The following is a 13,956-nucleotide window of genomic DNA, read 5'->3' on the forward strand; positions in this document are numbered from 1 at the left end:
TATAAATCAATTCTATGCAAATTTCATAGTGTACACCTAAATTGTAGATTAATTTCAACATGGTATATTATAATTGCTTATACAATGATTGTGAAGTAGCACAAAAATGCAAACGTAAAAATCACACTCTCACAACATTATTTTTGGGGTGATATATATTTCTTTTTGTTTACAAATAACATCTATCATTGCTTCAAATATTACATTAGCCATATCTTTTTCATAGCTGAAATAAATATATTGCACTTAAAAAAGGCACCAAAACAAAAAATCGTCAGACATCTCCTTATGATTAGGATACGTCTGACTTAAAAAATACACACAAACAAACAAAAAATGAAATAAAGAGAAAACATTTGCTAATATATTGCAACTACATAACTGTTTGTACAGTCTGTTCATAACATAACAAATCAAAGGGCTTGAAAATGGTGCTTTACCTTGAATTTCACATTGAATTTGAATAAAACACCCTAAGCCTAAAATGCACAAAATTTGACTTGGCTCTGTTTGGATGGTTGTGTATTTATGCTCATCTGTCCTGATTTGGTCAAATTTGAAGGATAAATAAAAGACAGTGCCATCATCATTAACTCACACTCACACTCACACTCACACTCACGCACACACACGCACACACACGCACCAGTTCCTCTTCATCTGGCTATTACGGCTAGTGCTGTTTCTCATTGATTTGGTTACAGGATGTTGATGAATTGTCGTCGATGTGACTGTACAAATAGGACCACTCCAGCCACAAATCACCCAATTTCCCTCATTCCCCTGGAGAAGACGACAAGCCTATTATTTAAAAATTAGCCCATTATTTACAGGTGTAGACTTCCTGCAAGCTGGCTGTCGGCAAGCAGCATTGAGTGGCTAAAGATCAGCATTCGCTCTTCTATCAGCCAGTTCCAAAACAGAAATATGTGCATTTTCCTCTGGATTTCCTGGTTGCGACTTGTCGCCTCACAGTGTCCGCTGGTTCATATCAGTTGCAGTTCACCCTCATTTTAACAGAATTATGTTCATTTATAGTTTTTCTTGCTGAGAACAGAATAGCAACTTAAATATGAAATACAATTAAATGCCTTTACGTTTTTTAAAGAAGATCTGGCCAGAAAGACAAAACCAACCTGTCCAACATTTTTTGAGTCCACATATCTAATGTTTCCATCCGGTATTGCTGTTTTCAGAAAGCACAGCGCCCTCTAGTGTCGACCATTTGAACAGCAGGGCTGAGTGGTTGGCAGCTCCACAGATATCGTATCATATCATATCATTAAGAGGTGATGGATCATGTGGAATGAGAAACAGCAGTTGTCCAGTGTAACATTCAGCGAGTTGCGTTCTCCCTCATTTGGCTCGGAGCGGCGGGAAAGGCGTGAGATGAATCGTTACAGGTAGCATAAACATGTCTGCAGATGAAGACTCTTATCAACGCTAAAACCTCGAAGTTCTAAGAATCCGTGTCCGTCGGGCTCATTCGTTCACTTCACTTTCTCCAGCGCAACTGCGAGAAGCAGCACGTCTGGGTCGTTTGGTAATGCCCTGTCAGTCAATGCTATTTACATGTGGTTCTTCCTTTCGTGTAAGCGTGTGTTTTGCGTGTGTAAGGGTGTCTTCGCATGCTGGCGATAGGGAAATCTTATCAGGCTGAAGGGGCAGGAATCATACGAACGGTGTCATGACTGTGGAAGAATGCCGCAGTCCCTGGATGGCGGCGTAGGGCCCTTGCTGGAAATAGTGGTGGTAGCGTGGCATGTGGAAGGAGGGGAAGGTAGGCCCGCTGCCCTGCATGGAGCCAGCCAGGGCGGACGGGGTGAGAGGCATGCCCAGTCGACTGTAAGGGGGTAGAGAACCCTGGATGTGGTGAGGAAGAGGACTGGCCAGGGACGCCGTGCTGGTTCCGATGGCAGACAGAGACTGAGGGTGCTGGAAGCCTGAGAAACCAGATGTGGTGGTGACCCAGGAGCTGAGAGAGAGGTTGTCCGATGCAGTGAACGCCGAATCTATACAGGGAAAGAATTCAATGTATAATTTGTACCATAAAATGAGCATATTTAGGGCTTAATATATATATATATATATATATATATATTAATTTTTGCAGCAGTAGAAACCTTTTAATTGGTTAACTGATAGTTTACACTCTTAAAAATAAGGGTTCAAAAGGGCGTTTTCCCCCCAGAAGAATCTGTTTTGGTTCCCCAAAGAACCTTTCAGTGACCAGTTCCTAAAATAACCATTTTATCTTAGTGTAAAGAATATTTTAAACATCAAAAAAATAAAATAATGAACCAATAATGAAAATAAGGTTCTTCATGGAACCATCAATACCAATACAGAACCTTCATTTTTAAGAGTGTACCATATACAGTGAAAAGAAATGTGAATGGTATACCATTGTATTATATGTAATTGACTTTTTATGGTAAATGGAAGTAAAAAATTATGAATTGCCATATAATTTACAGTATTGAAACTGTGGCATTACACATGATTACATTAAATAATATAAAATGTAACACAAAACACCCTAGTATTTTATTTATAAAGTTAATGTTTATTTTATTGCATTATTTTAGTGTCATGCGTGTTACCCTGATGGTGTACCGTCTATACGATGAACTCATGTTCATCATGTTTTTCTATTTTACCTGTATTTTTATAGTAGTTTTCACTACATTTTAAGGTACGAAGCAGATTTAGGTAATTTGGTATTAACATTATATTGCTTGATGAAATATACGGTTATAAGTTAGCACCAATAAGACATTGTCACCTTATTTTTACAGTGAGTTTTTGGCATCCGTAGTTAAGTAAATTTAGCAGGACATATTTACAGTGTACAGGACTGTTACAGGAAGATGTTCTTACTTCTACTGTGTGCTGAGTGTCCATCTTCCCCCAAGGTGTCCTCATCACCAGCGTAAGTCCGAATGGGCGACCGGGCGTAAGAGTGCTTGTGGATCAAGCTCTCAACACTTTCCCTACAGCAAAACCAAAAGACAACAGCCCAAAATATATCTCTATATTCACAACCGCTTGCACAAAATCATGTGATGTGGTTAAATAGCCTAAATATATTGCTTTTTAATAAACTAAAACATTATTTTTCAAAGCATCACAAAATATCTTCTCATTTAAAGGGATCGTTCATCCAAAAAATGAACACAAATGAGCACATTTTAAAGAAAGTTTTAACAAAATTGGACCCCATTGACATTCATTGTATGTACAGAAGAAAGAAAGTCATAAAGGTTTGGAACAACATGATAAGGGTGAGTAAATTGATGCCAGAATTAAAATTTTTGGGTGAACTATTCCTTTAAAAGGTATACGCTCTAACTCCTTTTGGCAGCAACACAAAGTGAGCAAACTTTTATTTACCATTATAACTTTTGAAACCATACATTATGGTGTGAATATGCTAATTTATTGGTACAAATAACACATCCAATTGATCCCTCTGCAGGTTCTGCGTTCACTGCATCAGTTCAAACTAGCTTGAACAACATGCACATAAAAATATGTTAACACACAGAGAGAAGTGTGTCTGCTAGCCTTGCAGTAAGTGCATTAGCTCCTGTTAGATTAGACTCCTCAGACAGGCTGAGATGGTCTGCATCACAAGAGCCATGCGTCCACATTAGCCTCCCAATTAGGTTAGGAAAGTGCAATATCTGTCAGCAGCGCAATACAAATATGTGTGTTTTTATCTGCGATGCGCTCCCGAGGAGAAGGGCCTCGCAGCCCTACAACTTGGGTGGCTGTTTTCAATCAGTCACGGGGCCCAATTGAATTACGCTGTGTTTTAGTGCAGTGCCCGACTCCAGACTAATGCGATTTCTGCAGCTCCCTGAAGATCAATTGATCAATCTAATTCACAGCCCTTCCAAAGAGAAAAAGAAATAGAGAGACGGAGAGAGAGAGAGAGAGAGAGAGAGAGGGTGCATTTTTGTGTGGTATTTTTGGCAGTCATTGACTTTCGCTTGTTCTTTCGTTGGGGTCTGAAATGGAACTCGCTGGCAAATGTTTAACTGGAATGCTAATTTGAGAGCACATTGCCAAAATCGGTCATTTCCAGCATTTCTAGCTTTATCAAATTATTTCTGGGTCATTCAATTGCTTTGCTCGTGAATCTTGGGTTAGAAAAGTCAGCGATATACTGACCATTTTTCTTGTGCATTTCCTCGAAGTATTTATATATATGTTAATATTGACTTAATTAAAATATATGACATTTAGAGATCATATAACACAAGTGGGCAAAAAAAGTGTATTCATAAGTGTATATATAAAAATAAATATACAATAAAAAAGGGGCAACCTACAACTATTACTTTTACAGTGCTATGCATAAGTTTAGACACCCATGCTAAAGTTGACTAAAAAGAGGAATAAAAAATCATCCTTTGGAAATTGAACTTAATGCCTTAATTTAAAAAAATAGGAAAAATCCAACCTTTAAGGACACCAATTTTCTTTGTGAATGAATAATGTATCGTAAATAAATAAATTTTCTTCCTTAAAATACAGGGTGCATAAGTTTGGACAACCCTATGTTAAATTCCCATAGAGGCAGGCAGATTTTTATTTTTAAAGGCCAGTTACTTCATGAATCCAGGATACTATGCATCCTGATAAAGTTCCCTTGGCCTTTGGAATTAAAATAGCCCCACATCATCACATATCCTTCACCATACCTGGAGATTGGCATGGAGTACTTTCCATAAGATCATCTCTCAATGCAAATCAAACCAGCTGTTAGGCTAACTGAAATAAAACCATGCCAATCTCTAGGTATGGTGAAGGATATGTGATGATGTGGGGCTATTTTAATTCCAAAAGCCAAGGGAACTTTATCAGGATGCAGAGTATCCTGGATCCATGAAGTAACTGGCCTTTAAAAATAAAAATCTGCCTGCCTCTATGGGAATTTAACATAGGGTTGTCCAAACTTATGCACCCTGTATTTTAAGGAAGAAAATTTATTTATTTACGATACATTATTCATTCACAAAGAAAATTGGTGTCCTTAAAGGTTGGATTTTTCCTATTTTTTTAAATTAAGGCATTAAGTTCAATTTCCAAAAGATGATTTTTTATTCCTCTTTTTAGTCAACTTTAGCATGGGTGTCTAAACTTATGCATAGCACTGTAGATGCTAGCTCCATCTGATATATAAACCTAATATTTGTTTTTGTTGGTGTAATTTGAGAGCACATTGCCAAAATTTGTAATTTCCAGCATGTGGGTCATTGTATTGTTTTTGCTTGTGAGTCTTAGATCAGAAAATGAGTGATACTGTGACAAATGAGTGACATTTCTAGGGCATTTTCTTGTTTTTTTTTATATATATATACACACACATTTTCTAGCTATATATATATATATATATATATATATATATATATATATATATATATATATATATATAGTGAAAATATATGATACAATATATCATATAATATTCACTGGTGGGCAAAAAGTGAATTGTTATAAAAATATAAATAAATAGATATGATTCTGATGCTAAACAATATTTTAGACTTGAATCAAATTTATCTTATTCTTGATTCATTTATTAATTTTACCACATGAGTCAAACTTTTAAGTTAACTTTTTTTTGTGCTTATTTTCTCTTCCCTTCATTGAACAAACCATCCCACACATGTTTAGGTCTAATGAGAGTCTAATGAAAAGCCACTTGTGCACTTGTTAATGAGTTTCGCTGAACGTTCCCCCCACCACACACACACACACACACACACACACACACACACACACACACACACACACACACACACACGCTTCACTCCCCGGAGCAGCTGCTCCTCCTTCTGCAATCACTCACTGAGTGGGTCAGAAATCAACACACGACCAGCAGCAGAATTCCTCATACCTCTCCATATCCGTGAGTCTGGACGAGTCTCTGAAGCCTTTGGCAAAAGGGTTGCTGTCAATCTTCAGTTTGGTTATCTGTAGCGAAAATCGGAAACAACTAAATTAATCCAGCAGATCTTTTCCTCTCCCACATGATGCCATAAGTATTAAATTAAACATAAGGCCGGATGGGATGACTGATGTCTTCCAGTAAATTGTTCTGCTAAAAGTGAATCAATTTTAAACTGTTGCCAAAATATACGTAGGACTATAATTTACAGCAGAATAAAAAGAGCTAATGGGGGAAATACTGTATATAAAAAACATAAATCTAGCATTCTTGCATAAATGCTGGCTTTTCTGGTGCCTTACTAGGAAATGGGTAAACTGGTTGATTTGTACTCACCAGCTGGTTCTGGTAAGCAGTGACTGCAGTGAAAACGGTTTCAGTGAAGACGAATGTACGAAACTCCTCAGACTTTAGGTTAAGAAGTGACGCGGTGTGATCTTTCTTCTTGATGATATGAACTCGGGGTTGGTACTTGTGCATGGAGTTTAGGATGATCTGTTAAAGGAATATGAGAAAAAAATTATGATTTGCTATTTAGGCGATTGTATATTATATAATAGAGTGTATTTCAATAAAAGACCAAGAACAGTTTAATAAGCAAGAATTGTGCAAGAACTGCGTGTTTATAAGGTAAAGAAATGTGTCTAATCAGAATTTGTGATATAAATACATATTAAAACAATAGTTTCATCCTTCCCAAACCCTTGGAGTGTAGGCTATTGTGCATTTACATAATTATACATTATAAATATTATATATTAAATATTATTATATTAATTAATTAAACATTATTATATATTGATAAAAAACACTATTATGCGTCATCAGCCTAATATATGCTGTTGTATATCAAAATGTTGTGTTGTATATTGGCTTATTGAAAAACGAATGTTTTTAGATGCATGTTTGACTGGCAAATCTGTAGGCTACATCATATTTTGAATCATATTATTTAAGAACACAAATTTACAGGACATAACAGGCAAAATATCTTCTGTTCACTACATTTACAGGTAGCCTAACCTATAGGCCTACGCATTCGTATTTATTTTAGGCTACATATAGGCCTATACACAGAATAAAATACAAAGCCGCAATTGCACACTGATTATTTCAACGGTTTTAACTTACGTGTCCGTGTTGGTCCAGTTCGTTATTTGTAAGCTTCACTTTTTCGAAGGAAACCATCTGTTTCAATAGCTGTTCTCCTGTAAACGGCGAATCTGGATGCACGTACAACCTGTAAAATAATAACAGAAAAAACATCGTTTGTTTATTTATATATTCATTATCCTTAGGCTATATTAGGCCTACATTTCGCAAAATTCGATCTGCATTTGAATTAATATCTAAAAACAAACGCTTTTTACGTAAAAATAGAAACAGAACGTGCGGAATTTTAATTTGTTCGAATTATCCGATCACATTTAACCATTAACATAAACAAATCTGTTTCGTTATGATTTATTCCCTTTTACAGCGGCCGTTCACAATTTAATAATTAGAAAGCAACTAATATTAAATTAATAAAATAAATTAAAATAAAATAAAATAAAATAAAAACAGCAAAACAACGCATGTAATATGAAAAGCTTCCTACCTAGCAGGTAAAGGTGGATCTGCCTTTCCCGCCACAAGCCATGAGGATCTGTGGTAGGCATATCGATATCTTTTATTGTCCACTGGAACGATGTCCATTAGTACGATATATTTGGCGTCCGGATCCACTCCGGAAAATGACACGCGAATTGTCGGAAACATTCGCCTGTTGAAGCAAAGTTAAAGTGGAATTTACGCGAGTAAACATATTTTTTTAAAGAATAAAAGTAGGCCTATGTGAAACAGACATGCAAAATGTTTTACTGAAGTAGCATATTTTGTATTCTGACAACAGAAATAGGTCTTTAAATAAGAATAATAGCCTTTAAAAATAATAACCTAAAAATCGAATAATTCAATTAATCTAATAGGCTAATATCGTCTAAAAAAAAAAGTCAAATCATTTTTACCTTCCAGATTTTGTGATAATCATTTCCGTGCCGAGGTCGTGGAATTTGTCCCACAGTTCTTTAGTCTCGAGGCTGCATGAGATCTTGGCCATCTCCTCGCTGGGCACGCCGGGGGTCGTCGGGATGAGCGGCTCGGTACATAACGGAGCTCCGGTTCCGGTGCCGCTACTGAAGTCCCCGTGGGTTTCCAGCGAAGGCAGGTCGCCGAGGTTTGGGTGGCACGACGTCTTTTCCACGAATTGTTCTAGGATTTAAAGACCATAAATTATTAGAAATATATAGCCTATATGTGCAAAAATGTAGGCTATTGCAGTTGGTGTTACAAAATATATTAAAGTCTGGGACTGTATAGGTTCTGATAAAATATCAAATAAACATATAGCTACAGGCCTAATACCGTTTGCATTATTTGCTTTAATATAGAATAAATGAAAAAATAATATGGCTATTGCATAGAAACACTTAATATCGCTATATTATTTATTATAAAACAACAATATAATGACCCAATATAAATACAAATTATTTTATACATATTTATTATGTTTATGCATTGATATTTAAAAAAAAACACTTTTTAATTAATTTCTCTGAAATTGAATAGGCCTTTTACAAACTAGCCAACAGAAGCACCAAAAAATAGTAAAGTGCAGTGGGCATTAAACACACCAATTCATGTTTTTGAATATTATATTTAGCGATAGGTCAATTAAGACATCGTTCTTATTTTGATTGTAATGTGTCAATGTAATTTTTTTTTTTTTTTTTACTAGTAGGCATATGAGATGGTTTATTGTTCACCTATACATTTAGATCTATTGATTTGCCAGGAAACCATACAAAATCTTTAGTCAGATAGCCTACAAAAACTTTTTAATTTCATGTTTTCTTTTAGCCTGTATCTTTTTTAGTTATTTTTAAAAAGCTTAGGAACAGAATTAGGCTACTCCTCATATTGACAGGTCACCAGTTTACCCCATATGCAATATTTACAATTGTATGACCGCAAGAGCACCAAAAGACTGTGTAAATAGGCCTACTCATGTAATTTATTTATGCAAGTAGCCTATTTATTCGACCGATGAACATAGCCTATATAGGATGTTTGCCGTTATATTAATACTGCTCTAGTTTGACACTGATGTTACCGTGCGCCTCACGTGCAAAACAAAACACGAAACACTCGCCATGAAAACTTTCACTCGTTAAAGAGCCAGATCTTACCCAGCGGCTTGATGGTATTTTCCTCCGACTCCTTGTCCTTCGATTTCCCACTTGACATGAGTGCGGCTATGGAGAAAGCGTTCGCCCTGGAAGAGAGCTGTGGTTTTGGGGAAGAGGTGTACTCCATGATGCGGGTCCTCAAAACTATTCTCAACAGCACAAATGTCCAGATGAAGCCCCGAAGTTACTTTAAATCGCAAGATGATATTTCAGTCAGGATTGAGACGATTACAACAGGCTGTTACTTCCAAAGCGGCTGGGACATTGTGTGTGTGTCCTGCTCCAGTCACCTTCTAGTTCTCTTGCACAAGCAAGGTTTTCATTGTAAGTGTTAGGACACTTGCAGTCTCCTTAATTTCACTAGCTCCTCCGTCCTACACAGACGCGACCAATCGTTGTGCTGCTTTCAGATCATTGGCTCTTCAACACTCTCCAATGTGAGTTTATTTACAAATCCTACTACGATGAAGGCCCGGTTCATGAATATTAATTTATTCACGTGACACATGTCTTTCTGATTCGCTGAAAGAGTGACGTTAGTGAGAGGGCGTCAGTGAGCTGGCGAATAATAACGAATACTTTATTGTGAAGGCGTGGCTTGTCATGAATATTTATGACCTTTTGTGACTGGATGGCTCAAGGTTACCATTCAACGTCATAAATTACGTTATTTATATTCATTAGTTCATCATTGCGCCTTCTGAGCGCTATGCTTATGATTTCAATGAAAGGATCTCATCATGGGCAGACCTGAGAGAGCCGTCACAATACTAAATAAACTTCATCAGTTTTACAAGTCACATCTGTCTACAAAAAGGATGGTTATGAATTAGCTATTGAAAACCTAAATGTCCACATTTTGTGAGGAAATTTACAGACATTCTTAAGAAGACAAATGTTTTATCACCTATCACAATTGAACTCATTTTATTTTATTTTAAATCCAGACGTTTTAAAATGTATTTTTTCAGTTAAAAAAAATAGGCCTATTGTAAGAATTTAAAATTCTCAATTTATACTGCTTGTAATTGATAAATTTATTTGACAAGAAAACAAACAAGAATAAAATAGTATATAGGCTATATTGTTATTATTATTGTTGTTATATTTCCTGTATTCACTAATTCAGTAACTTTATCTGATTAGTAGAACTAGCCTACAGTTAGGCTACGTTTCTGTGTTTTTTTTTCTTCTTCTTCTGCGTTATCCTTTTGAACTTTTGATAAGAACAAATCCTGTCTAGACGCCACCTCAAGCCACTGCTCTTTCTTGATGCCAAAATTGAGACACAGGCCCTTTGTCAAGTCAAACACTTAGTAAGCTTATGCCGATCAAGCTTGGTGAAATTAGCCTAGCTACTGCAGAACTAACACGTTTCCCACAAATAAAGCTCTTGTCTGTGGGGTTATGCCTAACCAGAGTTCAATTTAGCGTGATGAGACTTTTACACTAATTTTAAATAGGCTATTCACGTTGAATTTATTTATAGGCATCGGCTATATGCCTATATGAATAACACAATAAATGTAGCCTATCCGTTTTTGATTATTTCCTGTTAATTCACCATTGATGTGCTTTTGTAGTCTGTAAACAAATATATAACGTAAAAGCGCTGACTCGTGTTTTTTCCGCTTGAGGAATCACCTCATCCTCAATGTCACTCTCTCTGGAGAGACGCAAGAGCCCCAGATCTACAGCGTTTAAACCCATTAAGGCGACACTCAAATGCAAATCCAATGCTGCAGATATATTATAAGGGACCTTGGCTGGAAAAATTAGATTACTCTGCAATTGCCAGCGGATAATGTGCTAAAAGCTTTCCCACTTAGCGTAACTTCTTACTGAATATTATTCACACTTTCGGGGCCGATGTGCCAGCCGGCCAAAGGCTACTTTTAAAGATAGGCTACAGCAAACCCCCGAAACATGCCCGTCAGGTGCAGTGTTGCCATGTCCGCATGTTATCAGCGACTTTGGCCTTACTGTGCGTTCACACCGGACGCGAATAGCGCGTCAAATTCGCGCCTGCCGCGTCTAGTTTGACGCTTGATCACTTTGTGTCCATTCGCGCGTCAAGAGCGAAATGAACGCGCGTAAAAACAAATTTGAGGCGAAATTTACGCGCGTCAGAGGCGAAAGTTTCAAAAGTTTCGAAACCCATTGACTGCCATCTTTTTACAAGATGTGTGATCTTGATAGATCATTTATCGAGAGAGTCACCGCTCTGTATTTGCTCTGGAGAGCAGAACAGCGGCGTAGGGGTCATTGTCGCCGTATTTGGGTCCACCAGACCCTTCGGAGGCGATCCCAGTTTGGCGAGTTTCACCATTTGCTCCAGGAGCTGCGCCTGGATGACGGCCGCTTTCAGCGGTACTTCCGCCTGTCTCGCACACAGTTTGATGACCTGCTGTCCCGCATCGGAGCGAGGATCACCCTCCAGGACACCAACTACAGGCGATCTATCCCAGCTGCGGAGCGCCTGTCCATCTGTCTTCGGTTAGTAAATGTATGATACTTTAAATACAGTATATTCAATATGCTAACATATGCTATGGTATCAATGTTCTTTAAAAACTGTGGTAACGTTAGGCTACGGATACCACTGTTGGTGCTCTAGTGATACTCAGTTAACTATAACCTAACGTTAGACATAACCTAGAAATTAAAATATTATCTTGGCAGACGTAACGTTAATACTGTCATGTTTTTCTGTAAACACAGTGATCTTTCTAGTGATACTGAGTTAACTGCTAACGTTATAACCTAGACATTAAAATATTCTCTTGGCAGACGTGATACTGTCATTGTGACATCCTAAAATATGTCAATTTGTGGTTCTGGGTGAAATTTCTTTTATTTTATTTGCTCATTTTAATAGAGCATTATTTGGGTCTGAGAGATCGGGACTTTTATTTTAAAAAGTGAACTGAGGACTGTGACGGAGGAGCTGTAACGTCATTGCGCCGGCGCCCTCACACACAGCTGCTGGAGATTATGTGCGACGCATAGGCTACGCGTTTGCTTCTGTCTCTTAAAATTTTCCTGTTTTCACAGGTATGCCTTTCGCAACAACTAAACAATATGCATATGAGTTATGTGAGATCTTTGTGTATGTTCATGGTGTAAATATTTTGTGCATAAATGTTCTGGTTGGTGAAAATAGTGAATGTGTGTAGATTGTCCGCCATTTTGTGGACGCTGTGATATTTATGTAGGCCTAACTCGTGTAATGCATTATATTCAATTCATACAGGCTCCAGTTACCAGGTATAGCGTTCATTTATTAGTTAACTTGTATTAAATTTGTGTATTGGTTGATTAGAGTTCATGTGTATAAATATCCATGTATTTCTCCAGCCAAATGTTTCAAACAGCCATTTCAGTGCAAACTGTAAGTTAATACTGTTCTATTTCCTGGCAATTCAGAGGTAACAAACTAATGCTAATGTAACATGATGGCAGTGCTGATTTTAAAATCAGTAACTATAATGTTTACGTATGGGTTACATATATTTCTCGAGTTTCTAGGCCTTACATGTTTAGTCATGTGTTGATTTTATATAAAATACCCTTTGGCTCATTCTGAGTAGATTTAAAGGAGCCATGTGAAAAGCTATAATGTATAATTTTGTGTGGAGAAAAAAAAGGAAAATGTGAAATGTGCATTGTTGTGATAATAGAGAAAATGAAAGAATGACACTTATGCACTAATTAGAAAAAAAATACTTTATTTGAAAACAATGTGGAAAAAACCCCAATTAAATAGACAGTTGCTGGAGATTATGTGCGACGCACACACGTTTGCTTCGGTCTCTTCAATTTTCCCTGTTTTCACAGGACTTTCTAATCTGTAAACAAGGTTTTCTGCACGGGGCCTGCAACATCATGTTGTTCTGTATAAACACAGTGATCTTTCTAGTGATACTGACTGAGTTAACTGCTATAACCTAGAAATTAAATATCTCTATCTGTAAGCAATAGTGCTTGATTATTGGCATTTTAATATACCATAAAGCATTTAATAGTATACTTGTTGAATATGAAACTACAAGTGTACTTGTAATAATATTTATAACAATGTTTTCTAGGTTTCTTGCCACTGGGGACTCATTCAGGACGATAGCGTCCAGCTACAGGGTTGGTGTCTCCACAGTGTGCCAGATCGTTGCCCAGGTAGTGACTGCCATCTGGGACTGCCTTGTGGAGGGCTACATGGCTGTGCCCACCACCGATGACTGGAGGTCCATCGCAGAGGGGTTTCAGGAGCGGTGGAACTTCCCTCTGTGCGTTGGAGCGGTGGATGGGAAGCATGTGGTGATAAAGGCACCCCCCAACTCAGGATCCCAGTTCCACAACTACAAGGGAACGTTCTCCACCGTTCTACTTGCAGTTTACACAACATGCACATGTATTAAGTTTAAACTCTGAGTCACTAACCTTTGCAAAATTACAGGTTTTCCATGTTTGTATACAAGTTTTTTTTTTTTTTTTATAAATAAATGGAGCCAGCCTCCAAAAGTAATTAACCTTTTTTTGTTGTTGTTGTTGTTGGTTGTCTACATTTGTTGTGGCAAAAATGTCTTTTTAAACATCATCACTGCGTAAGAGACACTCTGAATCAAATTAGATTTTATAAAATGATTTATTCTTGCAAGAAGTTCCCCGTCAGCCGTCACCACACAGAAGTTACACTGTGAAGTGAGTGAGACCCAGAAGTGGAGGGCTGCGCACATTTTATACCCATTTCAAGGTCTTCAGTTGCTC

At 37.3% G+C, this 13,956-nt stretch overlaps 2 protein-coding genes across 4 annotated transcripts; one reads left to right on the forward strand and one right to left on the reverse strand.

Moving 5' to 3' along the window:
- Nucleotides 1–100: 100 nt before the first annotated feature.
- On the reverse strand, nt 101–9,614 carry tbx20 (T-box transcription factor 20). 2 transcript variants are annotated; one of them, XM_079626977.1, is made up of 9 exons: nt 9,483–9,614; nt 9,193–9,379; nt 7,969–8,212; nt 7,560–7,724; nt 7,091–7,199; nt 6,296–6,454; nt 5,909–5,985; nt 2,881–2,993; nt 101–2,012 (listed from the first exon to the last, which is right to left on the reverse strand). In XM_079626977.1, exons 2-9 carry the CDS (start codon nt 9,317–9,319, stop codon nt 1,672–1,674), a joined length of 1,335 nt encoding a protein of 444 aa, XP_079483103.1. In that variant the 5' UTR covers nt 9,320–9,379; nt 9,483–9,614; the 3' UTR covers nt 101–1,671. The 2 variants fall into 2 exon arrangements, with proteins under 2 accessions (XP_079483103.1, XP_079483102.1); XM_079626976.1 differs by having other exon boundaries at nt 145–2,012; nt 2,881–2,996; nt 9,193–9,586.
- Nucleotides 9,615–11,202: 1,588 nt separating this feature from the next.
- On the forward strand, nt 11,203–13,648 carry LOC307005807 (uncharacterized protein). 2 transcript variants are annotated; one of them, XM_079626277.1, is made up of 3 exons: nt 11,203–11,688; nt 13,281–13,324; nt 13,391–13,648. In XM_079626277.1, exons 1-3 carry the CDS (start codon nt 11,375–11,377, stop codon nt 13,618–13,620), a joined length of 588 nt encoding a protein of 195 aa, XP_079482403.1. In that variant the 5' UTR covers nt 11,203–11,374; the 3' UTR covers nt 13,621–13,648. The 2 variants fall into 2 exon arrangements, with proteins under 2 accessions (XP_079482403.1, XP_079482402.1); XM_079626276.1 differs by having other exon boundaries at nt 13,281–13,648.
- Nucleotides 13,649–13,956: the final 308 nt, after the last annotated feature.

Source organism: Phoxinus phoxinus (genome assembly GCF_949152265.1).
Source record: "Phoxinus phoxinus genome assembly, chromosome: 10".
NCBI classification, from domain to species: domain Eukaryota; kingdom Metazoa; phylum Chordata; class Actinopteri; order Cypriniformes; family Leuciscidae; genus Phoxinus; species Phoxinus phoxinus.

What these genes read in the sequence shown, in the direction of transcription:
- LOC307005807 (XM_079626276.1), top strand. Translation starts at nt 11,375, where the DNA reads ATGTGTGATCTTGATAGATCATTTATCGAGAGAGTCACCGCTCTGTAT. An exon ending in CGCCTGTCCATCTGTCTTCG is followed by an intron (nt 11,689 to 13,280) that starts GTTAGTAAATGT and finishes AATGTTTTCTAG; the next exon opens with GTTTCTTGCCACTGGGGACT.
- tbx20 (XM_079626976.1), bottom strand. Translation starts at nt 9,319, where the DNA reads ATGGAGTACACCTCTTCCCCAAAACCACAGCTCTCTTCCAGGGCGAAC. An exon ending in GATCCACCTTTACCTGCTAG is followed by an intron (nt 7,200 to 7,559) that starts GTAGGAAGCTTT and finishes ATTATTTTACAG; the next exon opens with GTTGTACGTGCATCCAGATT. An exon ending in ACACTCAGCACACAGTAGAA is followed by an intron (nt 2,013 to 2,880) that starts GTAAGAACATCT and finishes TTCCCTGTATAG; the next exon opens with ATTCGGCGTTCACTGCATCG.